General features: G+C 53.6%; 1 protein-coding gene across 1 annotated transcript; it reads left to right on the plus strand.

The window, feature by feature from the left end:
• The first annotated feature begins 1,101 nt into the window (after positions 1 to 1,101).
• On the plus strand, positions 1,102 to 12,991 carry LOC122473689 (DNA dC->dU-editing enzyme APOBEC-3F-like). Its single transcript, XM_043564304.1, has 6 exons — positions 1,102 to 1,281; positions 2,709 to 2,988; positions 3,219 to 3,330; positions 9,911 to 10,067; positions 12,146 to 12,425; positions 12,656 to 12,991. Exons 1-6 carry the CDS (start codon positions 1,102 to 1,104, stop codon positions 12,769 to 12,771), a joined length of 1,125 nt encoding a protein of 374 aa, XP_043420239.1. The 3' UTR covers positions 12,772 to 12,991.
• The last annotated feature ends 2,570 nt before the right edge of the window (positions 12,992 to 15,561 follow it).

The following is a 15,561-nucleotide window of genomic DNA, read 5'->3' on the forward strand; positions in this document are numbered from 1 at the left end:
AAAAACAAAGTCAGGAGGGGTGCCTGGGTGGTTCAGTTGGTTAAGCATCCGACTTCGGCTCAGGTCATGATCTGGTAGTTCTTGGGTTCCAGCCCCACATCGGGCTCTGTGCTGGTGGCTCGGAGCCTGGAGCCTGCTTCAGATTCTGTGTCTCCTGCTCTCTCTTCCCCTCTCCCACTCACATTTCATCTCTCAAAAATAATTAAATTTTAAAAATTAAAAAAAAGAATTAATTGAACTGAAGTCGACACAGAGCTGTTCGTTTGGGATAGAGAAGTTTCTCTTTCTCTTTGCTATTTTTCTAATGGGTTGGGGGTAGGACGAGCAGGAAAACACGAGTGTGTGTGCTACTGGAAGGAGCAGGGCCCAGGGGGCCCTAGAGGTGGGGTCCCTGTCCCTACTGTCCCTGGAGGCACGTCCCCCTTCCAGCCTGGAAAAGCAGCAGCACTGCGTAGGGCCCAGGAGGGCTGGAGGGAGCCACCGTGCCCAGGGCAGGCCACCCACCAGGGACAACTCCAGAGGGCACTTTCTGCATTTTCTGTTTTCTCTCCTTTACCCCCAGAAACCCAATGGACAGGATAGATCCTAACACCTTCCGTTTCCACTTTCCAAACCTGCTCTATGCTTCTGGGCGGAAACTCTGTTTTCTCTGCTTCCAAGTGGAGAGAGAAGACGACTTCTCGTATAATGACAGCGACCGGGGAGTTTTTCGGAACAAGGTACGCACCCCCCGCCCTCCTCCCCGGGCCCTATCAGGCAGGAGCAGAGTCAGGGGGCAGTGAGGAGAAGAATGTTATATGTAAGATGCCAGATGGGGGCTCTTAGTGGTGGATGCTCCTTTCCACGACGTTGTCCTAAGTCATGGACCCAATGAGCTCCCTGCTTGACCCTCTGGGAACCTGATACGGGATGGCACTTGACCCATCCGATGAGGCTCCTTCAGAGAGTCTGCTGGCATTCCGTCCATCTTCAAATCTTGTCCTGGACCTTGGCCTCTGGCAGTCTTGGATGACAGCATCTTTCGAAAGTCAGGGCCTGTTGGACACCAATGCCTTCTCTGCCCTGGTAATGGCTCCATTGGTAGAGCCGTCCCCTGGCCACATGGCTGACTCCTCCGTTCCCAGGCCCTCTGATCTCTCAGAGGACAGCCCACACCCCTCGTCCTGCCTACCCCTGGCCTGCTCCCAGCCACAGCCTCGATGTCCCTGGAAGGAGGTCACGGTACCAGTGACCAGCATCAGCAGTTGCTACAGCCAAGCCACCACCCTGCAGCCCTGTCCCGTAACCACTGCCACTCCTGAGACAGGTCCCACCACACCCCTGTCCTCTTCCCTCCCCTGATACTGCAGACTTTGCAGAGCCTGTTTCCAGGAGAGAACCATGATGGGCTGGGTCGGGGGTACCCTTCAACAGTACTAACAGGTGAAAAGTCATTTCACCTGTCCTAGTACCCGGTGTTCAAAGAGCTGAAGGCAATTTATGAAATTAGTATTGATAATGTATTAGCCAATATATCTAAGAGATTCTTTCAAATTGTAATGAATATAAAAGTTCTTCGTGAGGTCATTTACATTCTTCTTTTTTACTACGTTGTTGGAACGGGATGTGTATTTACACTTGCCCCCCCACCCTCAGTTCACACCAGCCAGGTAAAGTGGTCTGAAGATGTGTGTGGCTAGTGGTTCCCCTGTGGGGCAGCATGGCTCCCGAGGTGCCATCACCCAGGAAGCCAGCCTAGACCCCAAAGGGCATGGCTCAGGGCAGGATGGATGGATGGATGGATGGTTGGATGGATGGATGGATGGTTGGTTGAATGAATGGATGGATGGTTGGATGGTTGGATGGATGGATGGATGGATCGATGGATGGATCGATGGTTGGATGGTTGGATGGTTGGATGGATGGTTGGTTGAATGGATGGATGGAAAGATGGATGGTTGGATGGTTGGATGGATCGATGGACCGATGGTTGGTTGGTTGGATGGATGGATGGATGAATGGATGGATGGATGCATGCATGGATGGTTGGATGGTTGGATGGATCGATGGATGGATGGATGGATGGATGGTTGGATGGTTGGATGGATGGATGGTTGGATGATTGGACGGATGGACGGATGGAGGGATGGACAGATGGTTAGACTGATGGACAAATGGATAGACTGTTGGACTGATGGACAGATGGATGAATGGATGGTTGGACAGATGGACGGATGGTTAGATGGTTGGACGGATGGACAGATGGTTGGATGGTTGGATGGATGGTTGGATGGATGGCTGGGTGGTTGGATGGACAGATGGACGGATGGACGAATGGACAGATGGATGGATGGATGGATGGATGGATGGATGGATGGATGTTTGGACTGATGGACGGATGGTTGGATGGTTGGATGGATGGATGGATGGTTGGATGGACGGATGGTTGGATGGATGGCTGGATGGATGGTTGGATAGATGGTTGGATGGATGGATAGATGGATTGAAGGAGAATAGATGTTAGAATTGATGCATGGTGGATAACTATGGGAAGGAATGGCTCAGTAAAAAAAGACAGGGCAGGGAGAGATGGAAAGGAGCGATAAATCAGTGAACGACATACCCCTGAGACTCCTGCCCCGTTACCCTTCTTTCCACGGCACCCAGTCCTGCCACACTGTCTGCTCTGCCAGCCAGGAGTGTCCCTTTCTCTTCTCTACTTCTCCCAGGTCCATTCCTGGGCTACATGCCATGTAGAACAGTGCTTCCTCTCTTGGTTCCGTGACCAGTATCCATGCCGTGATGAATATTACAATGTCACCTGGTTCTTATCCTGGAGCCCCTGCCCCACCTGTGCAAAGAAGGTGGTCGAGTTCCTGGAGGAGTACAGGAACTTGACGCTGAGCATCTTCACCTCCCGCCTCTACTACTTCGGCGACCCAAATTACCGGCAGGGGCTTCGCAAGCTATGGGACGCAGGGGTCCAGCTGGACATCATGTTCTGTGATGGTGAGAGCAGAGGGGAGCTGGGGACCCAGACTGTGGGAGAGAGTAGTACCGAGCCAGGGGTGGGGGAGGATCTAGAATGTCCCCAGGGCGAGTGAGTGGGAGGAAACTGAGGCAAGACTGGTGGCACTTGGCAGGGAAGAGACTAGGCCCTGAGGAGGGGGGCACAGAAGGGTCAGGAGGAGAAGGCCTCCCAGGGCCCACATGACTGCTCTCTTCCCTCTTTATCTCAGATTTTGAATACTGTTGGGACAACTTTGTGGACCACAAGGGAATGCGCTTCCAGAGACGGAATCTGTTAAAAGATTATGATTTCCTGGCTGCAGAGCTTCAAGAAATCCTTAGGTAAGTGCATGCTCAGCCTCCTGTGCCGCTGCTGTTCCTTGCGTCTCCCACCGCTGCACCTCCCTCCCCAGCGCCTCATGTCTCCAAGCCCGCTGCCCCACCCCTGCTTCCTCCTGCTCATCCTCCCTCCTCCCTCAAGGCCTCTTTCTCCCCCATGAGGGAGCCCCCAGCCTGGTTCCTCCCATCTCACCACATTCACCTTCTTGTTAATAAACTGAATGTAAATGGGCTTGAGTATGTCTAGCTGTGAGAATTGGAAGATGTGAGTAACAGCCTTACCGGGGATGTGACTTATCAGAGAACCAGGGTCCTTGAGGACAGTGACTGCATTCCTCTGCTAGGGGTTCCAGAACAAAACCCCACAGACTGAGGGACGTCACGGCAGGTGTTTGTTTCCTCACAGCGTGGACACTGGAAGCCCGAGATCAAGGTGTCCCTGGGTCAGGCTCCTCCTAGGGCCTCTCTCCTTGACCAGCAGAGGGCCACCTTCTTGCTCCGCCCTGGCATGGTCTGTCCTCTGTGCTCACTGTGGGGAGCCCCTGGTGCCCCTCTGTGTGTCCCAGTTTCCCTTCTCATAACAACATCAGGCAGATTGGATCAGGCCCATCCTAAGGGCCTCCTTTTAACAACCATCTCTTTAAAGCCTGTGCCTCAAATGTAGTCACATTCTGAGGCTCCAGGGGTTGGGACTTTAGCAGTTGGATTTGGGGGACACACGGTTCATCCTCTTGGAGCTAAGAGGGTGGGAAAGAGCAGGATCCTTGTTCTGTGTACCTGTCTCCTGAGTTCTGCCTGACCTGCCACCCCTGGCCCCGTCTCACCTGCTTCCATTCAGCCCTTGCTGCCCTGGACCCCCCACTTCCTGTCACCGAGTCACCGCCACACTCATCCTGGCTCCCTTGTCCCTTCTCCCCTTTCCCACATGGCTGCCAGAGGGAAAGTTCTGGACAGGTTGCAGCCTGGGGATGAGGACAGAGAGTGAGCAAGAAATTAGTTATTACGTAAACATTTAAATAAGTGTGTTTTATTTTTTTTAAACATAGGATTGGGAATGGGAGGACTTTTCCATAAAGCAGAATAAAAAGTGGTAGGTGGCTGAGAGTCAAGTTGGGGACACAGGGAAACAAGCAGAAGCATTAGAGACAATAAAGCAGAAACAGAAACAGAAACAGAAACAGAGGGAACACCTGGTCCTTCGACCGCCGAGCTGACTACCGCGTGAGCTTTGGAAAGTCAGTGGCGGTGCCCCACGGGGTGGCCTGGACCAGGGCACGGTGAAAAGGAGAAGAGATCAGCCTGAGATGCTGGGATTCTGGGCAGACAAAAACCAGGAAGGAAAAGCAGCAGGGCAGGTGTGCGGTTGGTCACATCCAGAAAATCACTGTGGAGAGCGGCTTGGGTCCCACACGGACCCGTTGTTTCTTCCTGTGACCTTGGCCCATTAGGTGTGCATAGCGGTGGCCCCCGACACCTGTCTCTTCACTCCCCTCCCTGTCTGCACTGCTGCCTGGGGCGGAAGGCATGGTGCAGAAGAGTTCTGGCTGTTCAGTCTGTCCCGCTGCTCTCCCTGTCCACGCGTCCTCCAAGCTGGGAGGCACCGAGGGTCACACCCGTGGACCACACGCCTCTCCACTGTCCCGGTCATGCAAACGGGCCCCCGTGGCCAGCTCACAATATCTGCTCCTTCTGGAGAAAAGAACAAGGCAGGAGGCCCATCTTAGAGATCCACAGGGACCTCCGGGAGGTCTCCTCCAAGAGTCACTGTCGCGCTCTGGCACACCCCCCTTCTCTGCCCATCTCCGAGGGCTAGCGGGCGTTCTCCAGGCCAGAGCTGCAGGAGTGCTGTCACGAGGGAAAGGCGAGAAGGGCTTTGAGCCTTGCTGCCCACCCTTAGTGCTTCTCGGGCCAGAGGCCGCGTAGCTGTCAACTTGAGCCACACCTGAGCGTGCACATCCGATCACGCTCTTGGAAGGGCCCGGCTCATTCTGGAATCTTCCATTGGCTGGAAACTCTGGACACTGAAAGAGATGGGAGCGGAGGGGACGCCATTCCCGGGAATCCTGCAACTCTTGCCCACGCTCTTGTTACCCTCCCCCCTTGGGGCCATCCCAGGGCCGGTGGGCAGAATGAGGTGGTGTGGGGGCACCAGCCGGAAGAAACTCTTTGGGGACTCGCATGCGCGTGCGGTCTGGCCTGGGGTGACAGGTGTCTGCTCCAAGGCCTCCTCTTCCTGTCTAAGAGTCAACTTTCCCGGTTGCTCTTTGTTTCTCCATCTGGGGTCCTGGTGGACATGTGGCGAGGCAAGCACACAGCTCACCGGATGCACACTTCAAGCCCAGATCCCTGATCCCTGACCTGGGAGGCCTTGTAGGGGCAGCAAGGGCCCTCCCCTTGTGCCCCCCACCCACTCCTATCCATGGAATAGTGAGGAAGCAGAGGAGCCAGGCCAGGCCCCCTGGAAGGCATTCCAGCTCGGCCATTGCTTTGCTGAGTGGCTCCAGAGAGTACCTTAGCCTCTCTGTGCTGGGACCTCATCTAAGATGGGAAGGCAGTGATTGGCCCCTCCCAAAGCTCTTGGGGGCTGTGGTAGAGGATGTGCTCAACACACCTGCCTTCTCCTGGAATGGGGATGAAGATCTGCAGGGCTGAGCCCTGGCCCTCCCTTTCCAGACACCCAACGTCCTGCTGGGGGACTGAATGGCTCCTAAGGGTCACACAGTGGTGGACAGGAGAGGGCTCATCCCACTCAGAGAGCCCGCCCCTCCCCAGCCACCGGCTTCTGTCCTGCTCTCTCCAGCCAGTGTGTGTCCCAACCCCCTCTGGCGAAGTACTTTCTCTTTCCCTTTTCCATAACCTGGGTCCTGCTGCCCAATGGGGCCCATCTCCTTCTGAGGGAGGCTGTGCCCAGGGGGGGGGGGGGCCTCGGGAGAGGTGGCTCTGAGCCTGAGGAAGTGCAACCATCTGAGGGCCCTCCCACCCTTGGGGCCAAAGCAGGAAGGAGGTGGGGCTTCTGAGGAGGCAGCCTGGGAGGTGACTGTCACACTGGGGCTTTCCCAAACCAAGGCTGGAGAGAGGAATGGAGCCCTGGCGCCCCAACCCAAGGTACCCCTGCTCTCTGCTCACTCTGTCCTGCTGGGCCCCCTTCTGCAGCCCCTCCTTCTGGCGGCCCTGCAGTGTGTGTCTCTGTCCTTGGCCTCCTCCTCCCCACGGTCCCCCTTCCCTTCTCTCCCTCTCTGGGCTCCTTCTCTGCAAGACCCACTCCCAACTGGATCCTCACCCTGTTCCCAGGATGTTCCCGGGATGCTCCCGGGATTGCTTCTGAACGCACCCCTCCCGCCTCCCCCCCCCCAACCAGCCCTGTGCCTACCCCCCAGGCCAGCCTCTGGGTCTGAAAGTCTGTTGGGCATGTCTGGCCCTGCCTGTGCCGGGTGATGCCCACTTTCAGAGGCTTCCGGAAGTTCCTGTGCTCTGTTAAACGCTTTGAATCTAACCACAGGGTGGTCGAAGCAGTTGGTGGATTTCCTTTCAAGCACTTGAATCGATTTTCTCTCATATTTATGATGTGGTTTGAAGTGTAGGGGTTCGGAGTCGATGGCCGAGAAAACTCTTGAGACGTCTTGGGTGCAAAAACAGTGGTTTTATTATTTTTTAAATTTGTTTTCAGTAAAAAAAAAAAAATTTTTAATGTTTTTTTATTTTTTGAGAGACAGAGACAGAATGTGAACGGGGGAGGAACAGAGAGTGAGCCACAGAATCTGAAGCAGGCTCCAGGCTCTGAGCTGTTAACACAGAGCCGTATGCAGGGCTCAAACCCATGAACTGCGAGATCATGGCCTGAGCCGAAGTCGGATGCTTAACTGAGTGAGCGATCCAGGTGCCCCCAAAAAGGTGGTTTTATTGAAGCATGGGGACAGGACTCATGGGCAGGAAGAGCCACACCGGGGTTCTGAAGAGTGAATGATTATATACATACAGGTTGGGAGGGGGTTAGGGACAGCATAAGTCTCTAAGTTATTTTGGAAACAAGGTTTCCAGGACTTTGAGGGTCTAGCTGCTGTTAGGACAAGGTCATTTATTACTGTTCAGTAAAACTCAGTCATGAGACCCTTCACATGAATATCGGTCGGCCATATGTCTGGAGGATGATTGCCAACATACGTCTTGGGGGCTAGAGATAAAGGAGGTTCCCCAAGGAATTTGTATATGTTAAAGTAGACTTAGCAGGTCCTAGGGGTTGGGATAATGTTTAGCTAAGATTCCCTTTGGCCCTTAGCAAAGTGTCATCATTGAGGCAGCTGAGCTCCTAGAGGAAGGTCACTCTGCCTGTGCCAAGGACTTCTAAATGGGCCATCGGCAGTAGGAAATTGAAATTTTTTCTTCTGCCTTTGTTTCCCACATCATTTACAATACAATAAGCACAGTGTGAGGATAGCTCTCAGAGGCAAGAAGTGAAGTCATCTATTGCAAAGCTGTCTCCACCACAGACGAGTACAGTAAAACCTTGGTTTGTGAGCATAATTTGTTCCGGGAACATGCTTGTAATCCAAAGCACTTGTATGTCAAAGCGAATTTCCCCATAAGAAATGAAGGAAACTCAGGGCGCCTAGGTGGCTCAGTCGGTTGAGCGTCCAACTTTGGCTCAGGTCATGATCTCGCAGTTTGTGGGTTCGGGTCCGGCGTCGGGCTCTGTGCTGATGGCTCAGAGCCTGGAGCCTGCTTCGGATTCTGTGTCTCCCTCTCTCTCTGCCCCCTCCCCCCTGCTCACGCTCTGCCTCTCTCTGTCTCAAAAATAAATACAACATTTTAAAAATTTTGTTTAAAAAAGAAATGATGGGGGGCGCCTGGGTGGCTCAGTCGGTTGAGCGGCCGGCTTCGGCTCAGGTCATGATCGCACAGTCTGTGAGTCTGAGCCTCGCGTCGGGCTCTGTGCGGACCGCTCAGAGCCTGGAGCCTGTTTCAGATTCTATGTCTCCCTCTCTCTGCCCCTCCCCCGTTCATGCTCTGTGTCTCTCTGTCTCAAAAATGAATAAACGTTAAAAAAAAAACTTTTAAAAAATAAAAAAATAAAAAAGAAATGATGGAAACTCAGATGATTCATTCCACAACCCCAAATATTCATATACAAATGATTACAAAGCTGTAATAGAATACAAAATAATAAGGAGAATACAAAAGAGAAAGAAAAAGAAACAAAGTAACCTGCCCTTACCTTTGAAAACCTTAGTGGCTGGAGCGAGGCAGACAAGAAAGAGGAGGGTTATTGGTAGGACACCTTTCTCTATTACTAATGGATGTTGACTATAGTACAGTATTAATAAACTCTTGTCATGACTGTATTGAATGCAACTGGCGATAAAGCAGCAGAGGAAAGGGTCTATATCCGCAGGCAGCCTCACCTGGAATGAAGCAAAGCATTCCTAAGCTTACTCTTGTCTGGAAAAGCAAAGGAGTGTCCATAGGAACTTTGAAGAGACAAAAAACACACTAGTGCCAGTTGTGGGCACCTTCCAACGTTCTGAAAAATCACCGATTTCTGCCAAACACCCCTGCCTGAGACCGAGCATCCGAGCATGGGAGATGATCACCCACCATCCTGCAGCCAGAGAGAGAGAGACAGAGGGACAGAGAGACAGAGAGACAGAGAGAAGAACCATTGGCTCAGTTGTGATCATGTGACCTTTGGCATGGCGAACTACTCATATTGAAAGACATCACTCCTTTATCAAGTTGAACTTTATGAAAAATGGTTGCTCGTCTTGCAGAACACTTGCAGAACAGGTTACTCGCCATCCAAGGTTTTAGTGTAAATGCAGACTATTCTCAAGCTTACCCACAACCTAGGGGAGAGAGCTTCATGCTTCACGTTTGTAACGACCACCGGCATGCATCCGGAAGGAAGATGCCTTGGCTGGAAGGAATGTGCCTATTTAAAAGGAAGTAGAAAAAAAGACACATTTAAGACTGCATATGCGGCTGCGGAAGCCATGTAAGGTCCCTGCTGGAAATAACCTGTCTGGACAGGTGCCCCAGCTCCATCACTTACTAGCCGTGGACTTGGCTAGGCTGCTTCACCTGCCAGAGCCCCTGTTCCTGTCCCTCTAAAGTGTGGGTGTGACTCCCCCAGAATCTGGGAAGGAGTCGGTGAGTTCAGATATTTGAGGCACTTGGAACAGTAGCCTGAGCCTCCGAATTTAAGCCTTAACCTGATACTTAAAAAGAAAAAACAAACAGGTGAAAAATCAGGAATGAATTGAACTGAGGTCTTCACAGAGCTGTTCGTTTGGGATAGAGAAGTTTCTCTTTCTCTTTGCTATTTTTCTAATGGGTTGGGGGTAGGGCGGGAAGGAAAACAGGAGTGCGTGTGCTACTGGAAGGAGCAGGGCCCAGGGGGCCCTAGAGGTGGGGTCCCTGTCCCTACTGTCCCTGGAGGCACGTCCCCCTTCCAGCCTGGAAAAGCAGCAGCACTGCGTAGGGCCCAGGAGGGCTGGAGGGAGCCACCGTGCCCAGGGCAAGCAACCCACCAGGGACAACTCCAGAGGGCACTTTCTGCATTTTCTGTTTTCTCTTTTTTTGCCCCCAGAAACCCAATGGACAGGATAGATCCTAACACCTTCCGTTTCCACTTTCCAAACCTGCTCTATGCTTCTGGGCGGAAACTCTGTTTTCTCTGCTTCCAAGTGGAGAGAGAAGACGACTTCTCGTATAATGACAGCGACCGGGGAGTTTTTCGGAACAAGGTACGCACCCCCCGCCCTCCTCCCCGGGCCCTATCAGGCAGGAGCAGAGTCAGGGGGCAGTGAGGAGAAGAATGTTATATGTAAGATGCCAGATGGGGGCTCTTAGTGGTGGATGCTCCTTCCCAAGACGTTGTCCTAAGTCATGGACCCAATGAGCTCCCTGCTTGACCCTCTGGGAACCTGATACGGGATGGCACTTGACCCATCCGATGAGGCTCCTTCAGAGAGTCTGCTGGCATTCGGCCATCTTCAAATCTTGTCCTGGACCTTGGCCTCTGGCAGTCTTGGATGACAGAGCATCTTTCGAAAGTCAGGGCCTGTTGGACACCATTGCCTTCTCTGCCCTGCTAATGACTCCATTGGTAGAGCCGTCCCCTCGCCACAAGGCTGACTCCTCCGTTCCCAGGCCCTCTGATCTCTCAGAGGACAGCCCACACCCCTCGTCCTGCCTACCCCTGGCCTGCTCCCAGCCACAGCCTCGATGTCCCTGGAAGGATGTCACGGTACCAGTGACCAGCATCAGCAGTTGCTACAGCCAACCCACAACTCTGTAGCCCTGTCCCGTAACGACTGCCACTCCTGAGACAGGTCCCACCATACCCCTACCCTCTCCCCTCCCCTGATACTGCAGACTTTGCAAAGCCTGTTTCCAGGAGAGAACCATGATGGGCTGGGTCAGGGGTATGCTTCAGCAGTACTGACAGGTGAAAGGTCGTTTCACCTGTTCTAGTACCCGGTGTTCAAAGAGCTGAAGGCAATTTATGAAATTAGTATTGATAATGTATTAGGCAATATATCTAAGAGATTCTTTCAAATTGTAATGAATATAAAAGTTCTTCGTGAGGTCATTTACATTCTTCTTTTTTACTACGTTGTTGAAATGAGATGTGTATTTACACTTGCCCCCCATCTCAGTTCACACGAGCCACAGGTAAAGTGGTCTGAAGATGTGTGCAGCTAACGGTTCCCCTGTGGGGCAGCATGGCTGTGTGACCCTCCCCAGGTGCCATCACCCAGGGAGCCAGCCTAGACCCAAAAGGGCCTGGCTGAGGGCAGAATGGATGGATGGATGGATGGTTGGATGGATGGTTGGATGGATAGATGGATGGATGGTTGGATGGATGGATGGTTGGATGGATGGATGCTTGGATGGATGGATGGATGGTTGGATGGATAGATGGATGGATGGATGGTTGGATGGATGGTTGGATGGTTGTTGTTGGATGGTTGGTTGGATGGATGGTTGGATGGATGGTTGGATGGTTGGATGGATGGTTGGATGGCTGGATGATTGGATGGATGGTTGGATGGATGGTTGGATGGTGGGATGGTTTGATGGATGGTTGGATGGATGGATGGATGGATGTTTGGATGGATGGATGGATGGATGGATGGATGGTTGGATGGATGGATGTTGGATGGTTGGATGGATGGATGGTTGGATGGCTGGATGGTTGGATGGATGGTTGGATGGATGGTTGGATGGTTGGATGGTTGGATGGTTGGATGGCTGGATGGTTGGATGGATGGTTGGATGGATGGTTGGATGGTTGGATGGTTGGTTGGTTTGATGGATGGTTGGATGGATGGATGGATGGATGGTTGGATGGATGTTGGATGGTTGGATGGCTGGATGGTTGGATGGATGGTTGGATGGATGGTTGGATGGTTGGATGGTTGGTTGGTTTGATGGATGGTTGGATGGATGGATGGATGGATGGTTGGATGGATGTTGGATGGTTGGATGGATGGATGGTTGGATGGATGGTTGGATGGATGGTTGGATGGTTGGATGGTTGGTTGGTTTGATGGATGGTTGGATGGATGGATGGATGAATGGATGGATAAATGGATGGAAGGAGAATAGATGTTAGAATTCATGCATGGTGGATAACTATGGGAAGGGATGGCTCAAAAAAAAAGACAGGGCAGGGAGAGATGGAAAGCAGTGATAAATCAATGAACGACATACCCCTGAGGCTCCTGCCCCTTTACTCCTCCTCCCATGGCACCCAGTCCTGCCACTCTGTCTGCTCTACCAGCCAAGAGTGTCCCTTTCTCTTCTCTACTTCTCCCAGGTCCATCCCTGGGCTCGATGCCATGCAGAAGAGTGCTTCCTCTCTTGGTTCCGTGACCAGTATCCATACCGTGATGAATATTACAATGTCACCTGGTTCTTATCCTGGAGCCCCTGCCCCACCTGTGCAGAGGAGGTGGTTGAGTTCCTGGAGGAGTACAGAAACTTGACGCTGAGCATCTTCGCCTCCCGCCTCTACTACTTCTGGGACCCAAATTACCAGGAGGGGCTTTGCAAGCTATGGGACGCAGGGGTCCAGCTGGACATCATGTTCTGTGATGGTGAGAGCAGAGGGGAGCTGGGGACCCAGACTGTGGGAGAGAGTAGTACCGAGCCAGGGGTGGGGGAGGATCTAGAATGTCCCCAGGGTGAGTGAGTGGGAGGAAACTGAGGCAAGACTGGTGGCACTTGGCAGGGAAGAGACTAGGCCCTGAGGAGGGGGGCACAGAAGGGTCAGGAGGAGAAGGCCTCCCAGGGCCCACATGACTGCTCTCTTCCCTCTTTATCTCAGATTTTGAATACTGTTGGGACAACTTTGTGGACCACAAGGGAATGCGCTTCCAGAGACGGAATCTGTTAAAAGATTATGATTTCCTGGCTGCAGAGCTTCAAGAAATCCTTAGGTGAGGGCATCCTCAGCCCCCCTGCAGCTGTTGTTCCTTGAGTCTCACACCACCGCACCTCTCTCCCCAGTGCCTCAGGTCCCAGCCCCACCCCACCCCCAATTCCTCCTGCTCATCCTCCCTCCTCCCTCAAGGCCTCCTTCTCCCCCATGAGGGAGCCCCCAGCCTGGTTCCTCCCATCTCACCACATTCACCTTCTTGTTAATAAACTGAATGTAAATGGGCTTGAGTATGTCTAGCTGTGAGAATTGGAAGATGTGAGTAACAGCCTTACCGGGGATGTGACTTATCAGAGAACCAGGGTCCTTGAGGACAGTGACCGCATTCCTCTGCTAGGGCTTCCAGAACAAAACCCCACAGACTGAGGGACGTCACGGCAGGTGTTTGTTTCCTCAAATGTGGACACTGGAAGCTTGATCTCACTGGAGATCAAGGTGTCCCTGGGTCAGGCTCCTCCTAGGGCCTCTCTCCTTGACCAGCAGAGGGCCACCTTCTTGCTCCGCCCTGGCATGGTCTGTCCTCTGTGCTCACTGTGGGGAGCCCCTGGTGCCCCTCTGTGTGTCCCAGTTTCCCTTCTCATAACAACATCAGGCAGATTGGATCAGGCCCATCCTAAGGGCCTCCTTTTAACAACCATCTCTTTAAAGCCTGTGCCTCAAATGTAGTCACATTCTGAGGCTCCAGGGGTTGGGACTTTAGCAGTTGGATTTGGGGGACACACGGTTCATCCTCTTGGAGCTAAGAGGGTGGGAAAGAGCAGGATCCTTGTTCTGTGTACCTGTCTCCTGAGTTCTGCCTGACCTGCCACCCCTGGCCCCGTCTCACCTGCTTCCATTCAGCCCTTGCTGCCCTGGACCCCCCACTTCCTGTCACCGAGTCACCGCCACACTCATCCTGGCTCCCTTGTCCCTTCTCCCCTTTCCCACATGGCTGCCAGAGGGAAAGTTCTGGACAGGTTGCAGCCTGGGGATGAGGACAGAGAGTGAGCAAGAAATTAGTTATTACGTAAACATTTAAATAAGTGTGTTTTATTTTTTTTAAACATAGGATTGGGAATGGGAGGACTTTTCCATAAAGCAGAATAAAAAGTGGTAGGTGGCTGAGAGTCAAGTTGGGGACACAGGGAAACAAGCAGAAGCATTAGAGACAATAAAGCAGAAACAGAAACAGAAACAGAAACAGAGGGAACACCTGGTCCTTCGACCGCCGAGCTGACTACCGCGTGAACTTTGGAAAGTCAGTGGCGGTGCCCCACGGGGTGGCCTGGACCAGGGCACGGTGAAAAGGAGAAGAGATCAGCCTGAGATGCTGGGATTCTGGGCAGACAAAAACCAGGAAGGAAAAGCAGCAGGGCAGGTGTGCGGTTGGTCACATCCAGAAAATCACTGTGGAGAGCGGCTTGGGTCCCACACGGACCCGTTGTTTCTTCCTGTGACCTTGGCCCATTAGGTGTGCATAGCGGTGGCCCCCGACACCTGTCTCTTCACTCCCCTCCCTGTCTGCACTGCTGCCTGGGGCGGAAGGCACGGTGCAGAAGAGTTCTGGCTGTTCAGTCTGTCCCGCTGCTCTCCCTGTCCACGCGTCCTCCAAGCTGGGAGGCACCGAGGGTCACACCCGTGGACCACACGCCTCTCCACTGTCCCGGTCATGCAAACGGGCCCCCGTGGCCAGCTCACAATATCTGCTCCTTCTGGAGAAAAGAACAAGGCAGGAGGCCCATCTTAGAGATCCACAGGGGCCTCCGGGAGGTCTCCTCCAAGAGTCACTGTCGCGCTCTGGCACACCCCCCTTCTCTGCCCATCTCCGAGGGCTAGCGGGCGTTCTCCAGGCCAGAGCTGCAGGAGTGCTGTCACGAGGGAAAGGCGAGAAGGGCTTTGAGCCTTGCTGCCCACCCTTAGTGCTTCTCGGGCCAGAGGCCGCGTAGCTGTCAACTTGAGCCACACCTGAGCGTGCACATCCGATCACGCTCTTGGAAGGGCCCGGCTCATTCTGGAATCTTCCATTGGCTGGAAACTCTGGACACTGAAAGAGATGGGAGCGGAGGGGACGCCATTCCCGGGAATCCTGCAACTCTTGCCCACGCTCTTGTTACCCTCCCCCCTTGGGGCCATCCCAGGGCCGGTGGGCAGAATGAGGTGGTGTGGGGGCACCAGCCGGAAGAAGCTCTTTGGGGACTCGCATGCGTGTGCGGTCTGGCCTGGGGTGACAGGTGTCTGTTCCAAGGCCTCCTCTTCCTGTCTAAGAGTCAACTTTCCCGGTTGCTCTTTGTTTCTCCATCTGGGGTCCTGGTGGACACGTGGCGAGGCAAGCACGCAGCTCACCGGATGCACGCTTCAAGCCCAGATCCCTGATCCCTGACCTGGGAGGCCTTTAGGGGCAGCAAGGGCCCTCCCCTTGTGCCCCCCACCCACTCCTATCCATGGAATAATGAGGAAGCAGAGGAGCCAGGCCAGCCCCCCCAGAAGGCATTCCAGCTCGGCCATTGCTTTGCTGAGTGGCTCCAGAGAGTACCTTAGCCTCTCTGTGCTGGGACCTCATCTAAGATGGGAAGGCAGTGATTGGCCCCTCCCAAAGCTCTTGGGGGCTGTGGTAGAGGATGTGCTCAACACACCTGCCTTCTCCTGGAATGGGGATGAAGATCTGCAGGGCTGAGCCCTGGCCCTCCCTTTCCAGACACCCAGCGTCCTGCGGGGGGACTGAATGGCTCCTAAGGGTCACACAGTGGTGGACAGGAGAGGGCTCATCCCACTCAGAGAGCCCGCCCCTCCCCAGCCACCGGCTTCTGTCCTGCTCT

Source organism: Prionailurus bengalensis, chromosome B4 (assembly GCF_016509475.1).
Source record: "Prionailurus bengalensis isolate Pbe53 chromosome B4, Fcat_Pben_1.1_paternal_pri, whole genome shotgun sequence".
Lineage (NCBI taxonomy): Eukaryota > Metazoa > Chordata > Mammalia > Carnivora > Felidae > Prionailurus > Prionailurus bengalensis.